Source organism: Hippocampus zosterae, chromosome 14, assembly GCF_025434085.1.
Source record: "Hippocampus zosterae strain Florida chromosome 14, ASM2543408v3, whole genome shotgun sequence".
In the NCBI taxonomy this organism is placed as follows: domain Eukaryota; kingdom Metazoa; phylum Chordata; class Actinopteri; order Syngnathiformes; family Syngnathidae; genus Hippocampus; species Hippocampus zosterae.
Genome location: NC_067464.1, coordinates 16,520,577 through 16,536,929, shown reverse-complemented (window position 1 = coordinate 16,536,929; position 16,353 = coordinate 16,520,577). Strand labels below are relative to the sequence as shown.

The 16,353-nt window shown below is 42.5% G+C and overlaps 1 protein-coding gene across 1 annotated transcript in view; it reads right to left on the bottom strand.

Moving 5' to 3' along the window:
• Window positions 1–10,178: 10,178 nt before the first annotated feature.
• Window positions 10,179–16,353, bottom strand: part of atp10d (ATPase phospholipid transporting 10D) — a 95,492-nt gene continuing 89,317 nt past the window's right edge. Inside the window, exon 23 of the mRNA XM_052085666.1 lies at window positions 10,179–10,392. Coding sequence (XP_051941626.1) covers window positions 10,317–10,392 — 76 coding nt within the window. The 3' untranslated portion in view covers window positions 10,179–10,316. The remainder of the gene's footprint in view (window positions 10,393–16,353) is intronic.

The window sequence follows — 16,353 nt, the reverse complement described above, 5'->3', positions numbered from 1 at the left end:
AGGAGGACTCTACATAGGGATTTGCAGTTGCCCCGTGGATTCTTACCTGCCAGCACTGATGAATGTGATGTGAGAAATAGGTTGTAAAGAGGCTGCTGACGTGAAGTTAAGCCAAAGGCAGCACCACAGACAAAGATGAAATACCAGATGACAAGTCTACCTCGGAGGAGCAGGGGTACTAAGCAACCCCTCAGTTTCACTTTCACAAAAAAAAGTATTAAAAAAATAAAACAATATATCTAAGCTGTTCACCTTTAAATTACAGGAACTGATAACCCGTGTACAGGAATTTGACATCGAACAGAGCTAAACTGTATCTAACTGTTTGTACCATTGAATGGTGAACAGTCATTAGCAGATAAGCAGAGTTCCTTGCTTGCTTTATTCTGTTATCACTATCCATGGTGCTGATCATGCCGAATCAGCGCCTGCCAAGACAGCATAAAACATTGGTGTCAAACATATGGCGAGCGGGCCGGAACCGGCCCCAATGAGGTTTGATGAGGCCTTCAGGATAATTCAAAAGTGAAAAATGCATAAAAGACATGGAATAAATATTTTAATAAGGTGCAATTCACTGTTTTGATCAGAGTAGAAGACAACATTGTTTTAATCAGAGAAGAAGACAACAGCATTCTCAGTCTGTCTTGAGACAGACTCAACACAACAGACGCTATAAAAGACATGTGAATACTTTATTCTTTACACATTTAATAGCACTCTCCTTAATTTGTAAGGTGTAGGCAGGGATTAAATTGAGATTCTATATGCACATATGCAAAAGGATTTTTTAAACCATTCTTTATGAAGCTTGTTTAATCTTAAAGTGCATTACTATGTTTTTCAATACCAATTATTTGTTAACATTTTGTGCCTTTGTACAATCAGTGGGATCAATTGCAATGCATATATGTGAATGATAAAAGTAAATTGCACATTTGTCTAAGGATATCGAAGGTGCTTCATGAAATGTTTTGTAAAATACTAGAGCTGTCAAATGATTAAAACATTTAATCTAATTAAAATGCAACTGTCATAATTAACGCAAATGAACTAAAAAATTAATCGTGATTACTCACGCATTTTTTATCGTTTCTGAATTTCCTTTTATATTTTTTCTTCTATTTTTTGCCCGTTTTAATGCTTTCATCAACATGTAATAATGGATCCGTTTTCTTTGTACAAAATGCAAATATTTATTGAAACAGCAATTTCAATTTGAAATTTTACATTAACATTTCACACTTGGAGCATATAATCTCTCACAATATAACTGTCATCAATAACAGTGGAAACAAACATTCTGTCACACAACAGCTCAAAACGGAGCAATATAAAATTATAAAGTGCATACCTAAAAGAAATTAGTACTCAGTCTATAGTGCAGTTGAACCATGGTTTAATACATGCATTTTCTCAATATGCTTTGAACATAGCTGTCGGGCTACCTGCTCATTATTCAGCAGAGGCTTGTCAACTGAGTCTATTATTTTTCTCCCAAAACAGAAAAGTAACAATAAATTAAGAGAAAAACAGTAAACTATAAAATGTAAGCCTAGCCTAATACTTCTTTGCTTTGAGCCAGTCACTCAAACAGACAAGCCTGTTGGCATTTTCAGACAAAAGGGAAGCTCGCTTCTTCCGTACAATGTGGCCGGATATTGAAAATAACCTCTCAGAAGGTACTGATGAACGGTGACGATGACGGTGTTGCCAAGTACTTGCGTGCAAGGTGAGACATTTCTCTGTGTGCTCCTTCATGTGTGGACCACCATTCTTGGCGACAGTCATCAATGTCAACAAGACGCTCTGGCTTGTAGCGCTTCAGCCATTGCTCAAGACTGTCCTCCTCCTCCTCCTCCTCCTCCTCCTCCACTTCAGAAGAAGACTCAAGTGCAAGCAAAAGAGTTGGTTTCTTCGTCTGAGGCTCAGGCGTGACTTGCTTATCTCGCTGTATGGGCACCTCCTGAAGCAAGGTGTGGACCATATCCCATACCTCAGCCCTGTCAGGTTTGCTCAGACACGTGAGGTCCTTAAACCTTGAAACAAAATGAAAACCAACTTAAATACAGGTACGGGTGCAGATAAACAAAACAAGATTCATACGTATATAAATTCAAATAGAAATACAAAACACACTGAAGTGCAATGCTGAGAAAGAGCATAAGTAAGAATAAAGCATGACAATCTGACCTTGGGTCTAGTGCTGTTGCAACTTTCAGCCATGTGATGTTCATCTTCTCCTTGCGACTCTCCATGTGTGCTAAGAAGGCTCCTTTAAACTTGATCATGTAGGCTGGATCGTCCTCACTGACCTCCATTACTCGCGGCAGATGACACAATGCTGGCAGCACCACCGAACAAGACACAAACTTCTCTCCCCCAAGAAGTTCAGACACATACCTGCAATAATATAGATAAGCACTTTAGTGGGGAACTGCTGATGCCTACTGTAATTTAAAGAGAGTTCACATAGCCACAACTCATATCCACACACACAGGTATTTCAACACACAAGTAGACACATACACACACGTCTACCTGCCTGTTGTACAGAGGTACAACAGACAGGTAGACATGCACACACACACACCTCATTCAAAACAGATTTTCACATGACATGGATACACTGTCATTTACCTCAAGTGCTCCAGCATAGCCATGAGCTTCTTCATCATCATTTCTCCATCTAAGTATCTGTTGGCATGGCAACGTTGGTTGCGTGACCGGCGAGAGCATCTCTCAGAGGTTCAGCATTCTGCAGAACGTGCTTTATCATTTCCAGGGTACTGTTCCATCTGGTTGACACTTCCTGTGCGAATGACTCTTTCTTCTGATGATGTGCAACTTGTTACTTCTCGAGGTCTGCTTAGTTTGCTGGACTATGCTTGAAGTGTACTACAACTTTTCTGCATTTTGTCAATGCGCTGTCAAATGGGCTGTTGGTTAAAGAAACTGTGACTGCTCGGTGTAAAGCATGAACGATGCACGGGATGTGCTGAAAGGGAAGCAGCCTGTTCGCTGCAACCATGATGCATGCACTATCTGTGGTTAATGAGACAATTTTGTGTTCAATTTCCCACTCTATAGCTACTCGCACAAACTGCTTTGCAGCATTGTCAGCGAAGTGCCTCTCTTCTGACTTTGCAACAATCAAAGAATGCGACTTAAGTTCCCAATGTTGGTCAAAATAATGGGCTGTGACTCCGAGGTCGTTGTGATTACTAAGGGAAGTCCAGTAATCCCCGGTGAGCGCAACTGCTTGTGTCTTCTCCAACGCTTGGCGTACTTTATCCTTCTCCGCTTCGTACAATTTCTGCACCTGGCTTGTAATAGTAGCTCTCGTCGGCATTTCGTAGGAGTCGTTCGATGCAATTCGAACGATTTCAGCGAGACCCACGTCCTCCACAATGTTAATAGGCCTGCATGCAGTCACCACCCAGTTAGCTATGGCTCGAGTAAGTTTGCTTTTAGTCGCGTTATCCATTTTCTTCTCTTTAAAATTCTCCATGGATGTCTGGCTGAGACGAGGGGGCGTAGTACTTACATCAGCCGTGTGCTTGGCCATTAAGTGATACTTCAAACTCGATGTGCTATGATGATAACTTAGTTCGCGACTCCAAAACACACAGACAACCTTGGTCTTGTCAGTTGAGCCGTCCGGCAACTTTTTAAAAGTAAACTGTCCATTCAAAAGTGATTTAGTATCCATTGTATCCATGTAGGGCGGCCCGGTAGCCAAGTGGTTAGCACATCGGCTTCACAGTGCAGAGGTACCGGGTTCGATTCCAGCTCCGGCCTCCCTGTGTGGAGTTTGCATGTTCTCCCCGGGCCTGCGTGGGTTTTCTCCGGGTGCTCCGGTTTCCTCCCACATTCCAAAAACATGCGTGGCAGGCTGATTGAACACTCTAAATTGTCCCTAGGTGTGAGTGTGAGTGCGAATGGTTGTTTGTTTCTGTGTGCCCTGCGATTGGCTGGCAACCGATTCAGGGTGTCCCCCGCCTACTGCCCGGAGACGGCTGGGATGGGCTCCAGCACCCCCCGCGACCCTAGTGAGGATCAGGCGGGACGGAAGATGAATGAATGAATGAATGAATGTATCCATGTAGGGCAGCCCGGTAGTCCAGTGGTTAGCACGTCGGCTTCACAGTGCAGAGGTAGCGGGTTCGATTCCAGCTCCGGCCTCCCTGTGTGGAGTTTGCATGTTCTCCCCGGGCCGGCGCGGGTTTTCTCCGGGTGCTCCGGTTTCCTCCCACATTCCAAAAATATGCGTGGCAGGCTGATTGAACACTCTAAATTGTCCCTAGGTGCGAGTGTGAGTGCGAATGGTTGTTCGTTTCTGTGTGCCCTGCGATTGGCTGGCAACTGATTCAGGGTGTCCCCCGCCTACTGCCCGAAGACAGCTGGGATAGGCTCCAGCACCCCCCGCGACCCTAGTGAGGATCAAGCGGCTCGGAAGATGAATGAATGAATGAATGAATGTATCCATGTATATCGGATAAATCAGTCCATTGTTTTCAAATATCTATACATCTAATTTTTATTTCTCTACACAATATGCGATGGGAAAAATTAAAAAATCAAGAAACAAATCAAATAACATAATTTCCGCTGGGACCAGTTCAGCTCACTGTGCTGCGTGCCACAATGAGTGGTGGTGGTGGTGGTGGAGGATCCCAAAAAGCAGGCAGGAGGGAGGAGCAGGGTTAACTTGACAAATTGTAATAAAATAAATACAGAGAGAACTGAATCTAAAACAAACAAAGTCATAAGAACAAAAGAATCCAAAGTATCAAACAAAAATCATGACTGAAGTTAAAACCTAAGAATGACCAAAACATAACAATAACAAACAATGAGTGGTCGTGCGGGAGTCTTTTTAAGCAACATAATGACCAACAGGTGTGCAGCTACAGTTGGAGCCCTACAGTGCCACCTGTTGTCCACAAACAGAACCATGACACTGCGACTGCATATGAAGTCGAGCATGGCACAGTTAGTGATTGGTTGAAGGTTAGAAACCATGGAAACGCAGTGTTTCTGGTGGCTGTTTTTTTGTTGTTGTTTGTTTGTTTATTGAACATAAAACATATACAGTAATAATTTGACAGAAAATAAGGTAGATAAAAAAGTAAAAAGAAAGAAATCAGTCTTCATTCAACACAGTTATTATGTTCAAGGGAGTAGGATGAAGTAAAAAAACGTATCTAGTCCTACCCCGTTATGTGTTTATATCTACTAAATCATTTTTATATCATTCAGAAAAGAAGAAGTAAGAAGAAGTCTCCATTAAGGCTCATACTTTACCCTTAACCGTGATATTTTCACAACTTTTGGTTTGTATCGGGATTATATACATCCTCACCCTGGCACTCTTGTGTCAATTTTCTCTTGTATTCATAATGGATATTTCAATACCTTTCTCTATTTATCAACTTAGTTCTGATTTATCATTATATTTAATGTTTAGAATTTATAATTTTAACTCTGATTGATGTAGGTTGTTTGTACTATTTTTTTGAATTTGTTTTTGAAATCAGCAAGCGATTTACTCATTTTTAGGTCCGTTTCAAGATTATTCCACATATCAACACCTTTGCTAGATACACTTCTTTGCTTGATGTTTGTTCTTGTTTTGAGTTTTTTGAATAAGTTGGTACCTCTTAATTCATAGTTGCTTTCTCGAATTTCAAAAAACTTCTGAATGTTTTGGCAGAGCAGGTTATTGTGTGCTTTGTACATTAATTGGGCGATTTTAAAGTCAACCAGGTCATAAAATTTCATCGTATTTAATTTGATAAATAGTGGATTTGTGGGTTCCGTATATTTTGATCTATTAATAATTCGAATTGCTTTTTTTTGTAGTTTGAGAATAGGGAGTGTGTTTGTTTTGCAGGCATTTCCCCATATTTCCACACAGTAGGTAATGTATGGTAATAATAATGAAGTGTATAATGTGTACAAAGATCTCTTATTTAGCACTTCCTTGGTTTTGTAGAGGATCCCTACGGTCTTGGCTATTTTTCTTTTTACGTTATCGATATGTGGTTTCCAACATAGTTTTGAGTCTATTACTAATCCGAGAAACTTGGTTTCATACGCTCTTTCTATTTCAATTGAGTTTACCATAATTTTAGCTTGGTGTTTGATTGGTCTTGTGCCAAAAACAATTGACTTCGATTTTTTCAGGTTAAGTGACAATTTATTTCTGTCGAACCAGTTTTTTAATTTGTTTAATTCGTTTTCTACGGTTGTCAGGAGCTGTTTCAGATTTATTCCAGAACAGTAGAAAGTTGTATCATCAGCAAATAGGACACATTTAAATACTTTTGAGACCTTGCAGATATCATTTATATATAAGATGAATAGTTTTGGACCAAGCACTGACCCCTGAGGAACTCAGTGAGTGATTTTCAGTTGATTTGTTTTTTTATTGTTGAGTTGCACGTACTGATATCTGTTTTCTAAATAACTTTTTATCCATTTATAAGCTACACCTCTAATGCCATATCTTTCTAGTTTTTTCAATAATATACTGTGATCTATTGTGTCAAAAGCTTTTTTTAGATCTAGGAAAACCCCAACAGTAAATTCTTTGTTGTCTATATTAGTGGCTATTGCTTCCACAAACTCCATAACTGCCATTGAGGTGGTCCGTTTTTCCCTGAAGCCATATTGATTCTCACTTAACAGTGCATGCTTTTGTATAAAACTATCAAGTCTGCGAGAAAATAGTTTTTCTAATATTTTTGAAAATTGTGGTAGTAGTGATATTGGTCTATAATTTGTAAACAGATGTTTTTCTCCACTTTTATAGATTGGAATAACTTTAGCAATTTTCATTTTTGATGGAAAGATACCAGCTTTGAATGACAGGTTGCATATGTGCGTGAAAGGTCTTACTACATATGCTATAATCTGCTTGATTATTGTCATATCAATATTAAAGCAATCAGTTGACTTTTTATTTTTAAAAGTTTTTATAATATTTGATACTTCTTCTTGTTTTACTGCAGTAAGGAACATCGTGGAGGAGTTTTTTTCTACGTATCTATTTCAAACAGGTTTGTTGGATCAGGAATTTGTTTTGCTAGGTTACTGCCGATGTTGACAAAATACTCATTAAATTCAGTTGCTATTTCTGCAGTTTTTTCCAAAATAGTATTTTTGCCTTTGATAAAATACTCTGGATAATCAATTTTTTTAGGACTATTTCTGATTACTTGGTTAAGTATTTTCCATATTTCTTGTGTGTTACCTTTATTCTGCTCTAAGAGTGCATGATAATGAGCTCTTTTACTGGTTCTTATTATATTTACTAGTTTATTTTTATAGGTCTTATATTTTTTTCTGCTTCTTCAGTTCTGAATTTTAAAAACAATTTATATAAATTGTTTTTCTTTTTACATGCGTTTTCTATGCCTTTCGTTATCCATGGCTTACTTGGGTCTTTATACTTTTTGGAGACTTTAGTTAATGGAAAATGTTTATCATATAAGGAGATTATGGTAGACTGAAATACTTCAAACGCTGTATTTGGGTCTTCGTTTGAGTAGACCTCGGTCCAGTTTTGTTTTTCTAGGTCTTGCTTAAAGGCATCGATGGAACGTTGGGTTCTTAGTCTTATTTCTGTTATATGAGTTGTTGATTTAGCTTTTCTATTGAAATAATTATGAAAAACTGCAAAAACAGGCAGGTGGTCACTTATGTCATTAATGAGAAGTCCACTTTCCATTTTATGATCAATCTTATTTATAAAGATATATGTTATCTATTAATGTGGCCGTGTCAACATGTTTAATACAGGGTGACCCCCCCCCCCCCCCCAAAACAACTCTAATTAGGCCCCGTTTCTTAGTGTTTTGTCCGAATGAAATGAATCTTTGGCCATAACTACTTTATTATATTCAAAACATCACATCAAAACACTTTGGCCTTTTTTTATCTGTTCTACAGCATATGTTCTAGATGGCCTCCATTTAGCTCCGTGCATTTCTTGAGGCGCAGCACGAAGTTGTCCATGATGTTCTTACAGACTGAATTGGTAATGGCTCTCATCTCCTCCCTGATGACTTTCTTGTGTTCCATGAAGGTTCTGGGTTTCCTTGCGTAGACTCTGTCCTTAAGATAGCCCCAAAGAAAAAAATATCTGGGGGGCTTAGGTCCGGGCAATGGGGTGGCCACTCAAAATCAGACTTGAAACTGATCACACGGCCTCCGAAGTTCTCTTTCAGCCAATCTCGGGACATGTTTGATGTGTGAGAACTTGCTCTGTCTTGCTGGAACCAGAACTTGCTCATGAGCGACGGGTAGATGGTCTGGAGCTCATTCTTGAAGGTTTTGAGGACCATCACATACCGCTCCTTGGTGACTGTCACTGCTGTGCCAGATTCTTCGATGAAGATTGGTCCACTGATGCCTATGGCCGAGATTTCTCATTCCAGCAAGACTATTTACCACATCCATATGAAACTTGCACGGGCCGCACGAACATTAAACTTTCATAGCAAGGCGGGGGCCTCAACCTAGTGTCCTGTGGGCTGCATTTGGCCCACGGGGTAAAAGTTCTAGACCCCTGATGTAGACACAGAGATTCATACATAATTTTTTGAGGTGGTGGGGTGTGGATTTCACCATACGATGTGTTTTATTATGAAAGCCACACACGTGTTTTGACATGATAAGATAAGAAATCCTTACTAGTCTCGCAATGGAGAAATTCCAGATTCACAGCAGCAAAGTTATGAAAGGAAGAAGTAGAACAACAAAATATAGGAGCTGCTAGAAAGGCAGCCACTCCATATTTTGAAGTCAAAATAACAAAAATAACACAACACATAGGACACAGACAGTCGTGCAATCTTCACAACTTTTCTGCATACACTTTGTTGTCTGAAGCAGTTATAGATGAAAGAGGAGAGGATCAAAGTGTCCTTTCACCAGTGGATCAGAGACGTCATGCTGAAAATGTGCACACGTCTGCTACAAGCAAAGTTTTGAAAGCAAACACGAAGCTGTAGCGTCTATTGACGAAAAAGAGATTGGCTCACATCTCCTGTCCCATGTAAATTCACTTCAATTCCAAGCCGCGACTCCCAATTCCACATCCGCATCGGCGCGCCGCGCTAACTCTCCTTTCTTCTCATCGTCGGCTCCTCAAGCCTTACATCCATCCAGCCGCAGACCATTCAACAGCACCGATCTCTCTGCTGAACAAAGTGGGGCTGTGAAAAATGCTGCCCATAACAGGCGAAAGACCCAAGCACCACGGGACAGTCCAGCAACCACAGTCAAATGGCGCCGACATTCCTCCCAGTCAAAGCTTGTTTGTCCAAAAACAATGTGAAATGTGATCTCTTCAGAACACAGAACATGATTCCAATTTGCATTAGTCCATCTTAAATAAACTCGGGGCCTTTCTGGGTGTTTTGGATAAATGGCTTTTGCTTTGCATAGTCGATTTTAAAGTTGCACTTACCTATGTAGCGCTGAACTGTATTGACTAACAGTGGTTCTCTAAAGTATTCCTGAGCCCATGTGGTGACATCCTTTACACATTGATGTTGGTTTTTGATGCAGTGCCATCTCTGGAATCAACTCAATGTCGGTTTTCCGCCTTGCAATTGCACGTTGAGGAACATTGTTCTGAAAGTGTTTTGCTATTTTCTCCCGCAGTTGTTCACAAAAATGTGACGCTCGTCCCATCGCCCACCCTTGCTTGTCAATGACTGACCAATTCAGGAAAGCTCCTCTTTTACCCAATCATGGCACCCACCTACAGTGTTCCCAGTTAGCCTGTTCACCCGTACCAAATCGGTGCATGATGAGCATTTCTCAACTTTTTTTTGCCACCTGTCCCAGCTTTTTGGAATGTGTTGCAGATATAAAATTCTAGGTAAATTATTATTTGCTATAAACAATCATGTTTATTACTTTGAACATTAAATATCTTGTCTTTGTCGTGTATTCAATTACGTAAAGCTTGAACATGATTTGCTCATCATATTGTATTCTGTTTTTATTTGTTTAACCCAACGACCTAACTTCACTGGAATTAGATTTGCAATAGCATCAAATACTCCTGAAAAGCTCATAGTGTGTGAACAGAAAACATGGAGCGAATTGGGCAAAGCTAAAAGTACCGGTAGTCTTCAATGAGAAAATACTCATCTGGAAAATATTTCTGTCATTCTTTATTTTCTGGTGCAGACCATTATTATTGATTTTGTGCTGGGCTCCAAGTGGGGTTGTCCTCACACTCTGGCTGCCACAGAGAGGTTTAAGTTCTAGTGCTGCATTCTTCCTTGGCACTTCTCTCATTCTACTTCCCTGAGAGATGTTTGAATCAGAGCAGACAAGTGCATGGTGTTGTGAATTGTCCGGAACAACAGTCTGCAAAGAAAGCAAATTCGAAAAGGGTTACAATTTTAGCACTGGCAAAAACCCTAAACGCAAGCTCATTTGAGAGCTAAAAGTATTCGTTTGGTACTGTTTACAAGTCCTGTTTGTGGTGTTAATGCACATTTAAGAGTTTTTGCTGAATATCAAACATGCAAATCGAAAATACATTTCTGCAGTCTTTGGAAACAAAAGAAAATGATTTCTAAAATACTACAAATACAAAGCAACACACACTCTTCATATTTTGTCCTTTTGATTTTTGATGAACAAGAAATGCTGATGCACGGGTACAAATAACATCATGCATTTATGTCAGTTTGTTTTTTGGGCAGGCTTCTTTGGCACACAATTGGGTGACCTGATGACCTTCTTGGCATTTATCGACAGTACTCTTGGCACAGATACAGTAATCCCTCATTTATCGCGGTTAATGGGGACCAAAACCACCCGCAATAAACGAAAATCCGCGAAGTAGCAAACAATTAACATATATATATTTTTTAAATTGCCCACGTGCGAATTTGCGCATGAGCAGAGCACACTAACACACACACACACACACACACACACACACACACACACACACACACACACACAAGCGATCCTACAGCAGACTGTTTATGATTAGTCAATTAAGGTTGTTTAGACAATTAAGGCGGGAGAGACTTGCTTTTGCAACCACTCATCTAGTTTGGGGGTCACTGCCCCGAGTGCTCCGACCACCACAGGCACGACTGTCACCTTTACCTTCCAGGCTCTCTCCAGCTCCTCTCTGAGCCCTTGGTATTTCTCGAGTTTCTCGTGTTCCTTCTTTCTGATGTTTCCATCACTTGGGACCGCTACATCCACTACAACGGCTTTCCTCTGTCCTTTATCTATGATCACGATATCTGGTTGGGTCGCCATTACCATCTTGTCAGTCTGGATCTGGAAGTCCCACAGGATCTTTGCTCTGTCATTCTCCACCCCCTTCGGAGTTGTTTCCCATTTTGACATTGGGGTTTCCAGTCCATACTCCTCAAAGATGTTTTGGTGGAATATGCCAGCCACCTGGTTATGGCGTTCCATGTAGGCTTTCCCTGCCAGCATCTTACACCCTGCAGTTATGTGTTGGATCGTCTCAGGTGCCTCTTTGCACAACCTACACTTTGGGTCTTGTCTGGTGTGGTATAGCTGGGCCTCAATGGCTCTGGTGCTCAGGGCCTCTGTGCTGTCCTTCAGGTCAGCCCTCTCCAGCCACTGATAGGACTTCTTGAGATCCGCCACTTCAGTTATGGTCTGGTGGTGCATCCCGTGTAGGGGCTTGTCCTCACATGATGGTCCCTCTTCCAGCGCCTCATCTTCTGTTCCCCTTTGTCTGAGACATTCTCTGAGTACGTCATCTGTTGGAGCCTTCTCCTTGATGTATTCATGGAGCTTGGATGTTACATCTGGACATTGGCTCTGACACTCACTCGTCTCCGGCCTCCTTCCTTTCACCTTGCGTACAGTCTCAGGGTGCTGGATTTGGGATGGAACCCGCCATGCATGGTTAGGGTCTTAACGTCCATGGTCTGAATCTCTTCCTATATATATATATATATATATATATATATATATATATATATATATATATATATATATATATATATATATATAAAATCCTCGTCTCACCCCTCGGGTGGTGTCCGTCCCTCATTCAGCTCGGGTCCTTTACCAGAGGCCAGGAAGCTTAAGGGTTCTGCGCAGTATCCTTGCTGTTCCCAGCACTGCACATTTCTGGACTGAGATGCCCGATGTTGTTCCCGGGATCTGTTGCAACCACTCATCTAGTTTGTGTGTATATATATATATATATATATATATATATATATATATATATATATATATATATATATATATATAAAAAATCCTCGTCTCACCCCTCGGGTGGTGTCCGTCCCTCATTCAGCTCGGGTCCTTTACCAGAGGCCAGGAAGCTTAAGGGTTCTGCGCAGTATCCTTGCTGTTCCCAGCACTGCACATTTCCACTGGACCACTGCCAGTTGGTCCCCCCCCCCCCCCCAAAAAAAAAGAAAATTATAGATATGTCAGAAAGAAGAAAGATATTTTTGGCCATGGTATTCATCAAGGAGGAGACTCTTTGCTTGGTGGTTCCGCCTTCTCGGCAGCGTGGGTATTCCAGCATTGTTTTTGACTGTTGTTGCTGGACAGTCCCGGGGCGCTTGTGTCTTGTGCCTGTAATGGGCAGCATTTTACACAGCCCCGCTTTGTTCAGCGGAGAAATCGGTGCTGTTGAACGGTCTGCGGCTGGATGGATGTAAGGCTTGAGGAGCCGACGATGAGAAAAAAGGAGCGTTCGCGCGGACCGCCGATGCGGATTTGGAACTGGGAGTCACGGCTTGAAGTTTGAAGGGGATTACGTGGGACAGGAGAAGTGAACTAATCTTTTTTCGTCAATAGACGCTACAGCTTCGTGTTTGCCTTCAAAATTTAGCTTGTAGCAGACGTGTGCACATTTTCAGCATGACGTCTCTGACCCACTAGTGAAAGGGCACTTTGATCCTCTCCTCTTTCATCTATAACTGCTTCACACAACAAAGTGTATGCAGAAAAGTGGTGAAGACAGCACAACTGTCTGTGTCCTATGTGTTGTGTTGTGTTATTTTTGTTATTTTGACTTCAAAATGGCGCCGCGAGAGAGGCTGCCTTTGCAGCAGCTCCTATATTTTGTTGTTCTACTTCTTCCTTTCATAACTTTGCTGATGTGAATTGGGAATTTCTCCATTGCGAGACTAATAAAGGTTTTCTTATCTTAAGTATATGCACTATGACTGTCACGTTGCATGGTGGTGGATCCCAAAAAGCAGGCAGGAGAGAGGAGCAGGGTGTATTTGAAGATGTGTATTGATAAAACACAGAAAACTAAATCCTAAGCAAACAAAGTCCAAAGTAGCAAACAAAAATCATGACTGAAGATAAAACATAGCAGCAACCAAAACATGACTCAAACAGACATGACAGTAGCAAAGCAACAATGACCCGACACCGAGTGTGCGGGCAGGAGTCCTTTTATAGGCCTGATTACCTATGGCAGTGACTCTCACACTCACCAGTCCCCGGCCTCCTTCCTTTCGGCTTGCGTACAGTCTCAGGGTGCTGGATTTGGGATGGAACCCTCCGTGCATGGTTAGGAGCTTTCGGGTCTTAACGTCTGTGGTCTGAATCTCTTCCTTTGGCCACCTTATTATTTCCTGCAGGGTATCTGATCACTGGCAGGGCATAGGTGTTTATTGCCCGGGTCTTATTCTTGCCATTGAGCTGGCTTCTTAGGACTTGCCTCACTCGCTGGAGGTATTTGGCCATAGCCGCTTTCCTTGTTGCCAGTTCGAGGTTGCCATTGGCTTGTGGTATACCAAGGTACTTGTAGCTGTCCTCAATGTCTGCTATTGTTCCTTCAGGGAGTGAGACCCCTTCAGTGCTGACTACCTTTCCTCTCTTAGTCACCATCCGACTACATTTCTCAAGCCCGAATGACATCCCCATGTCGCTGCTGTAGATCCTGGTTGTGTGGATTAGGGAATCTATGTCCCTTTCGCTCTTAGCATACAGCTTTATGTCATCCATGTAGAGGAGGTGACTGATGTTAGCTCCATTTCTGAGGCGGTATCCATAGCCTGTCTTGGTGATTACTTGGCTTAGGGGGTTCAGTCCTATGCAGAACAGCAGTGGGGAGAGTGCATCACCTTGGTATATGCCACATTTGATGGACACTTGGGTAAGTGGCTTGCCATTGGCTTCAAGTGTGGTTTTCCACATCCTCTTCGAGTTCGCAACGAAGGCTCTTAGGTCCTGTTCACCTTATACAACTCCAAGCATTCAGTGATCCATGTATGTGGCATCGCGTCATGGGCTTTCTTGGAATCAATCCAGGCTGTGCACAGGTTGCAGGTAGCTGTGGACCATGCCGGACATGGTGCTGTCGAGTTCTTCATATCTGAGACTCTTTCCTGTATGTCTGCCACTTTTATGGTAACTGGGTTCTGTTTAGGAAGCTTGCTGTGCTCCTCTCTCAGGGTCGCCAGCCATTGTGCAATGCTCTTATGTGCAACCTCCTTTTCCCATATGCCTTTCCAGTACCTTTCAGTTTCCAGTCTTGGTGGGTCAGCTCTGTTGTTAGGACCCTGCCACTGAGCGTACACTTTTGCAGGTTGTGTTGCGAACAGCCTGTTTATTCATCTGGCCACATGCCCAGCTTTCATTCTCGCCATGATCTAAGCTTTCGGGTCAGTTGCTGCCTTGCTCAGCATTTCATTCATTGGGGCTGGCCTCCCAATCTCATCATCTGCATTCATTGGGGCTTGCCTCCCAATCTCTGTTATGACCTCCTCCTCTGATCTGGCAGCCTGGGGCCCTTCACCACGGAACCTGCGTTGTACCTCATCAATCTCAAGTTGTGACAGCAGTTGCCATTTGTGGATGTTAGAACACTGAGTTACTAGTTGTTTTGTGGTCAACCGTGACTGTGGGTTTCGAAGTAACCATTTAGCCCACATTCTCTGCATGTAACCCCTCTGACTAGGGTTGCTTGAGTAGTAGCATTCCAACAGAGCCATGTTATCGCATCTTGCCCATCCCCGCTTTGTTCCAGTAGCCCATTTTTCATCAAGGTGCTCTGGTTCCCCAGCACCTTACGCAGACCTTGTTTGGCCGGGCGACGTCTGAGATGGCATGTCATTCATTTTATTGTCTTTCATCATTGTATGAGGTAGCCATTAGCGTGAAGGATTTTGCCCAAGGACCCACACTGGATGTCACCGGAGTCAGCCCTGGTCCGCATTTCTAATGACATCCTCCTGGCAAATGACTCTGGAGACCACGTGTCTAGCTTTATTGGACTCAACTGCAGGATTTGATACAGTGGATCACAGTATTCTGCTGACTCGTTTGCAGCACTTGGTGGCCGTTGGCGGCAGTGCTCTTGAGTGGTTTAGGTCCTATCTAGCTGACAGAACCTTTTGTGTCAGCCTTGGCTGCTCTGAGTCACGCACTGCTCCCCTGTTGTGTGGTGTGTCACAGGGCTTAATTCTGGGGCCTCTGCTGTTCTCGCTGTATCTGCTCCCATTGGGTTCCATCTTAAGGAAACGTGGTATTCCCTTCCACTGCTATGCAGATGACTGCCAGATCTATGTCCCACTGAGCAATGAAAGACGCCTTCTCATTAAGGCAACTCCAATCCTGTCTGGAAGAAATCAAAACCTGGATGACACAAAATTTCTTGAAATTCAGCGAAAAGAAGACAGAGGTGATATTGTTTGGTCCCATTGGCCCTTGTACATTCCATCCTGTAGACTTGGGGCCCCTGTCTCCTTATCTTAAGTCAACAGTCTCAACATTTGGCCTTAAACTGGACAGTGATTTTAAACTCGATCGGCAAATTGGTGCCGTTGTTAAATCCAGCTTCTTTCACCTTAGACAGCTGGCCAAAATAAAACATCTCCTCTCACATGAACACTTTGAGACAGTAATTCATGCCTTCGTCACATCCCGCCTCGATTACTGCAATGCCCTTTACTTTGGAGTCAGCCAGTCCTCCATTAAGCGCCTTCAGCTGGCCCAGAATGCCGCTGCTCGCCTCTTGACTGGTACTCGTAAGAGAGAGCATATAACTCCTACTTTGGCATCCCTTCACTGGCTCCATTCATTTTAGGGTTATTATCAAGATCCTCCTCTTTGTTTTCAAATCTCAGAATAATCTCGCGCCACCTTACCTCTCTGAGCTCATCCGCCCCTACACACCTGCCCGGCGCCTCAGGTCTGTGGACCAGACATTATTAGAAGTACCAAGAACTAAACTGAGGATCAGGGGGGATCGAGCCTTTTCTGTTGCTGGTCCCTCTCTGGAATGACCTCCAACTGAACATTCGGCAAGCCTCCTCGCTGCCCATCTTCAAAACCCTTCTCAAAACTCAC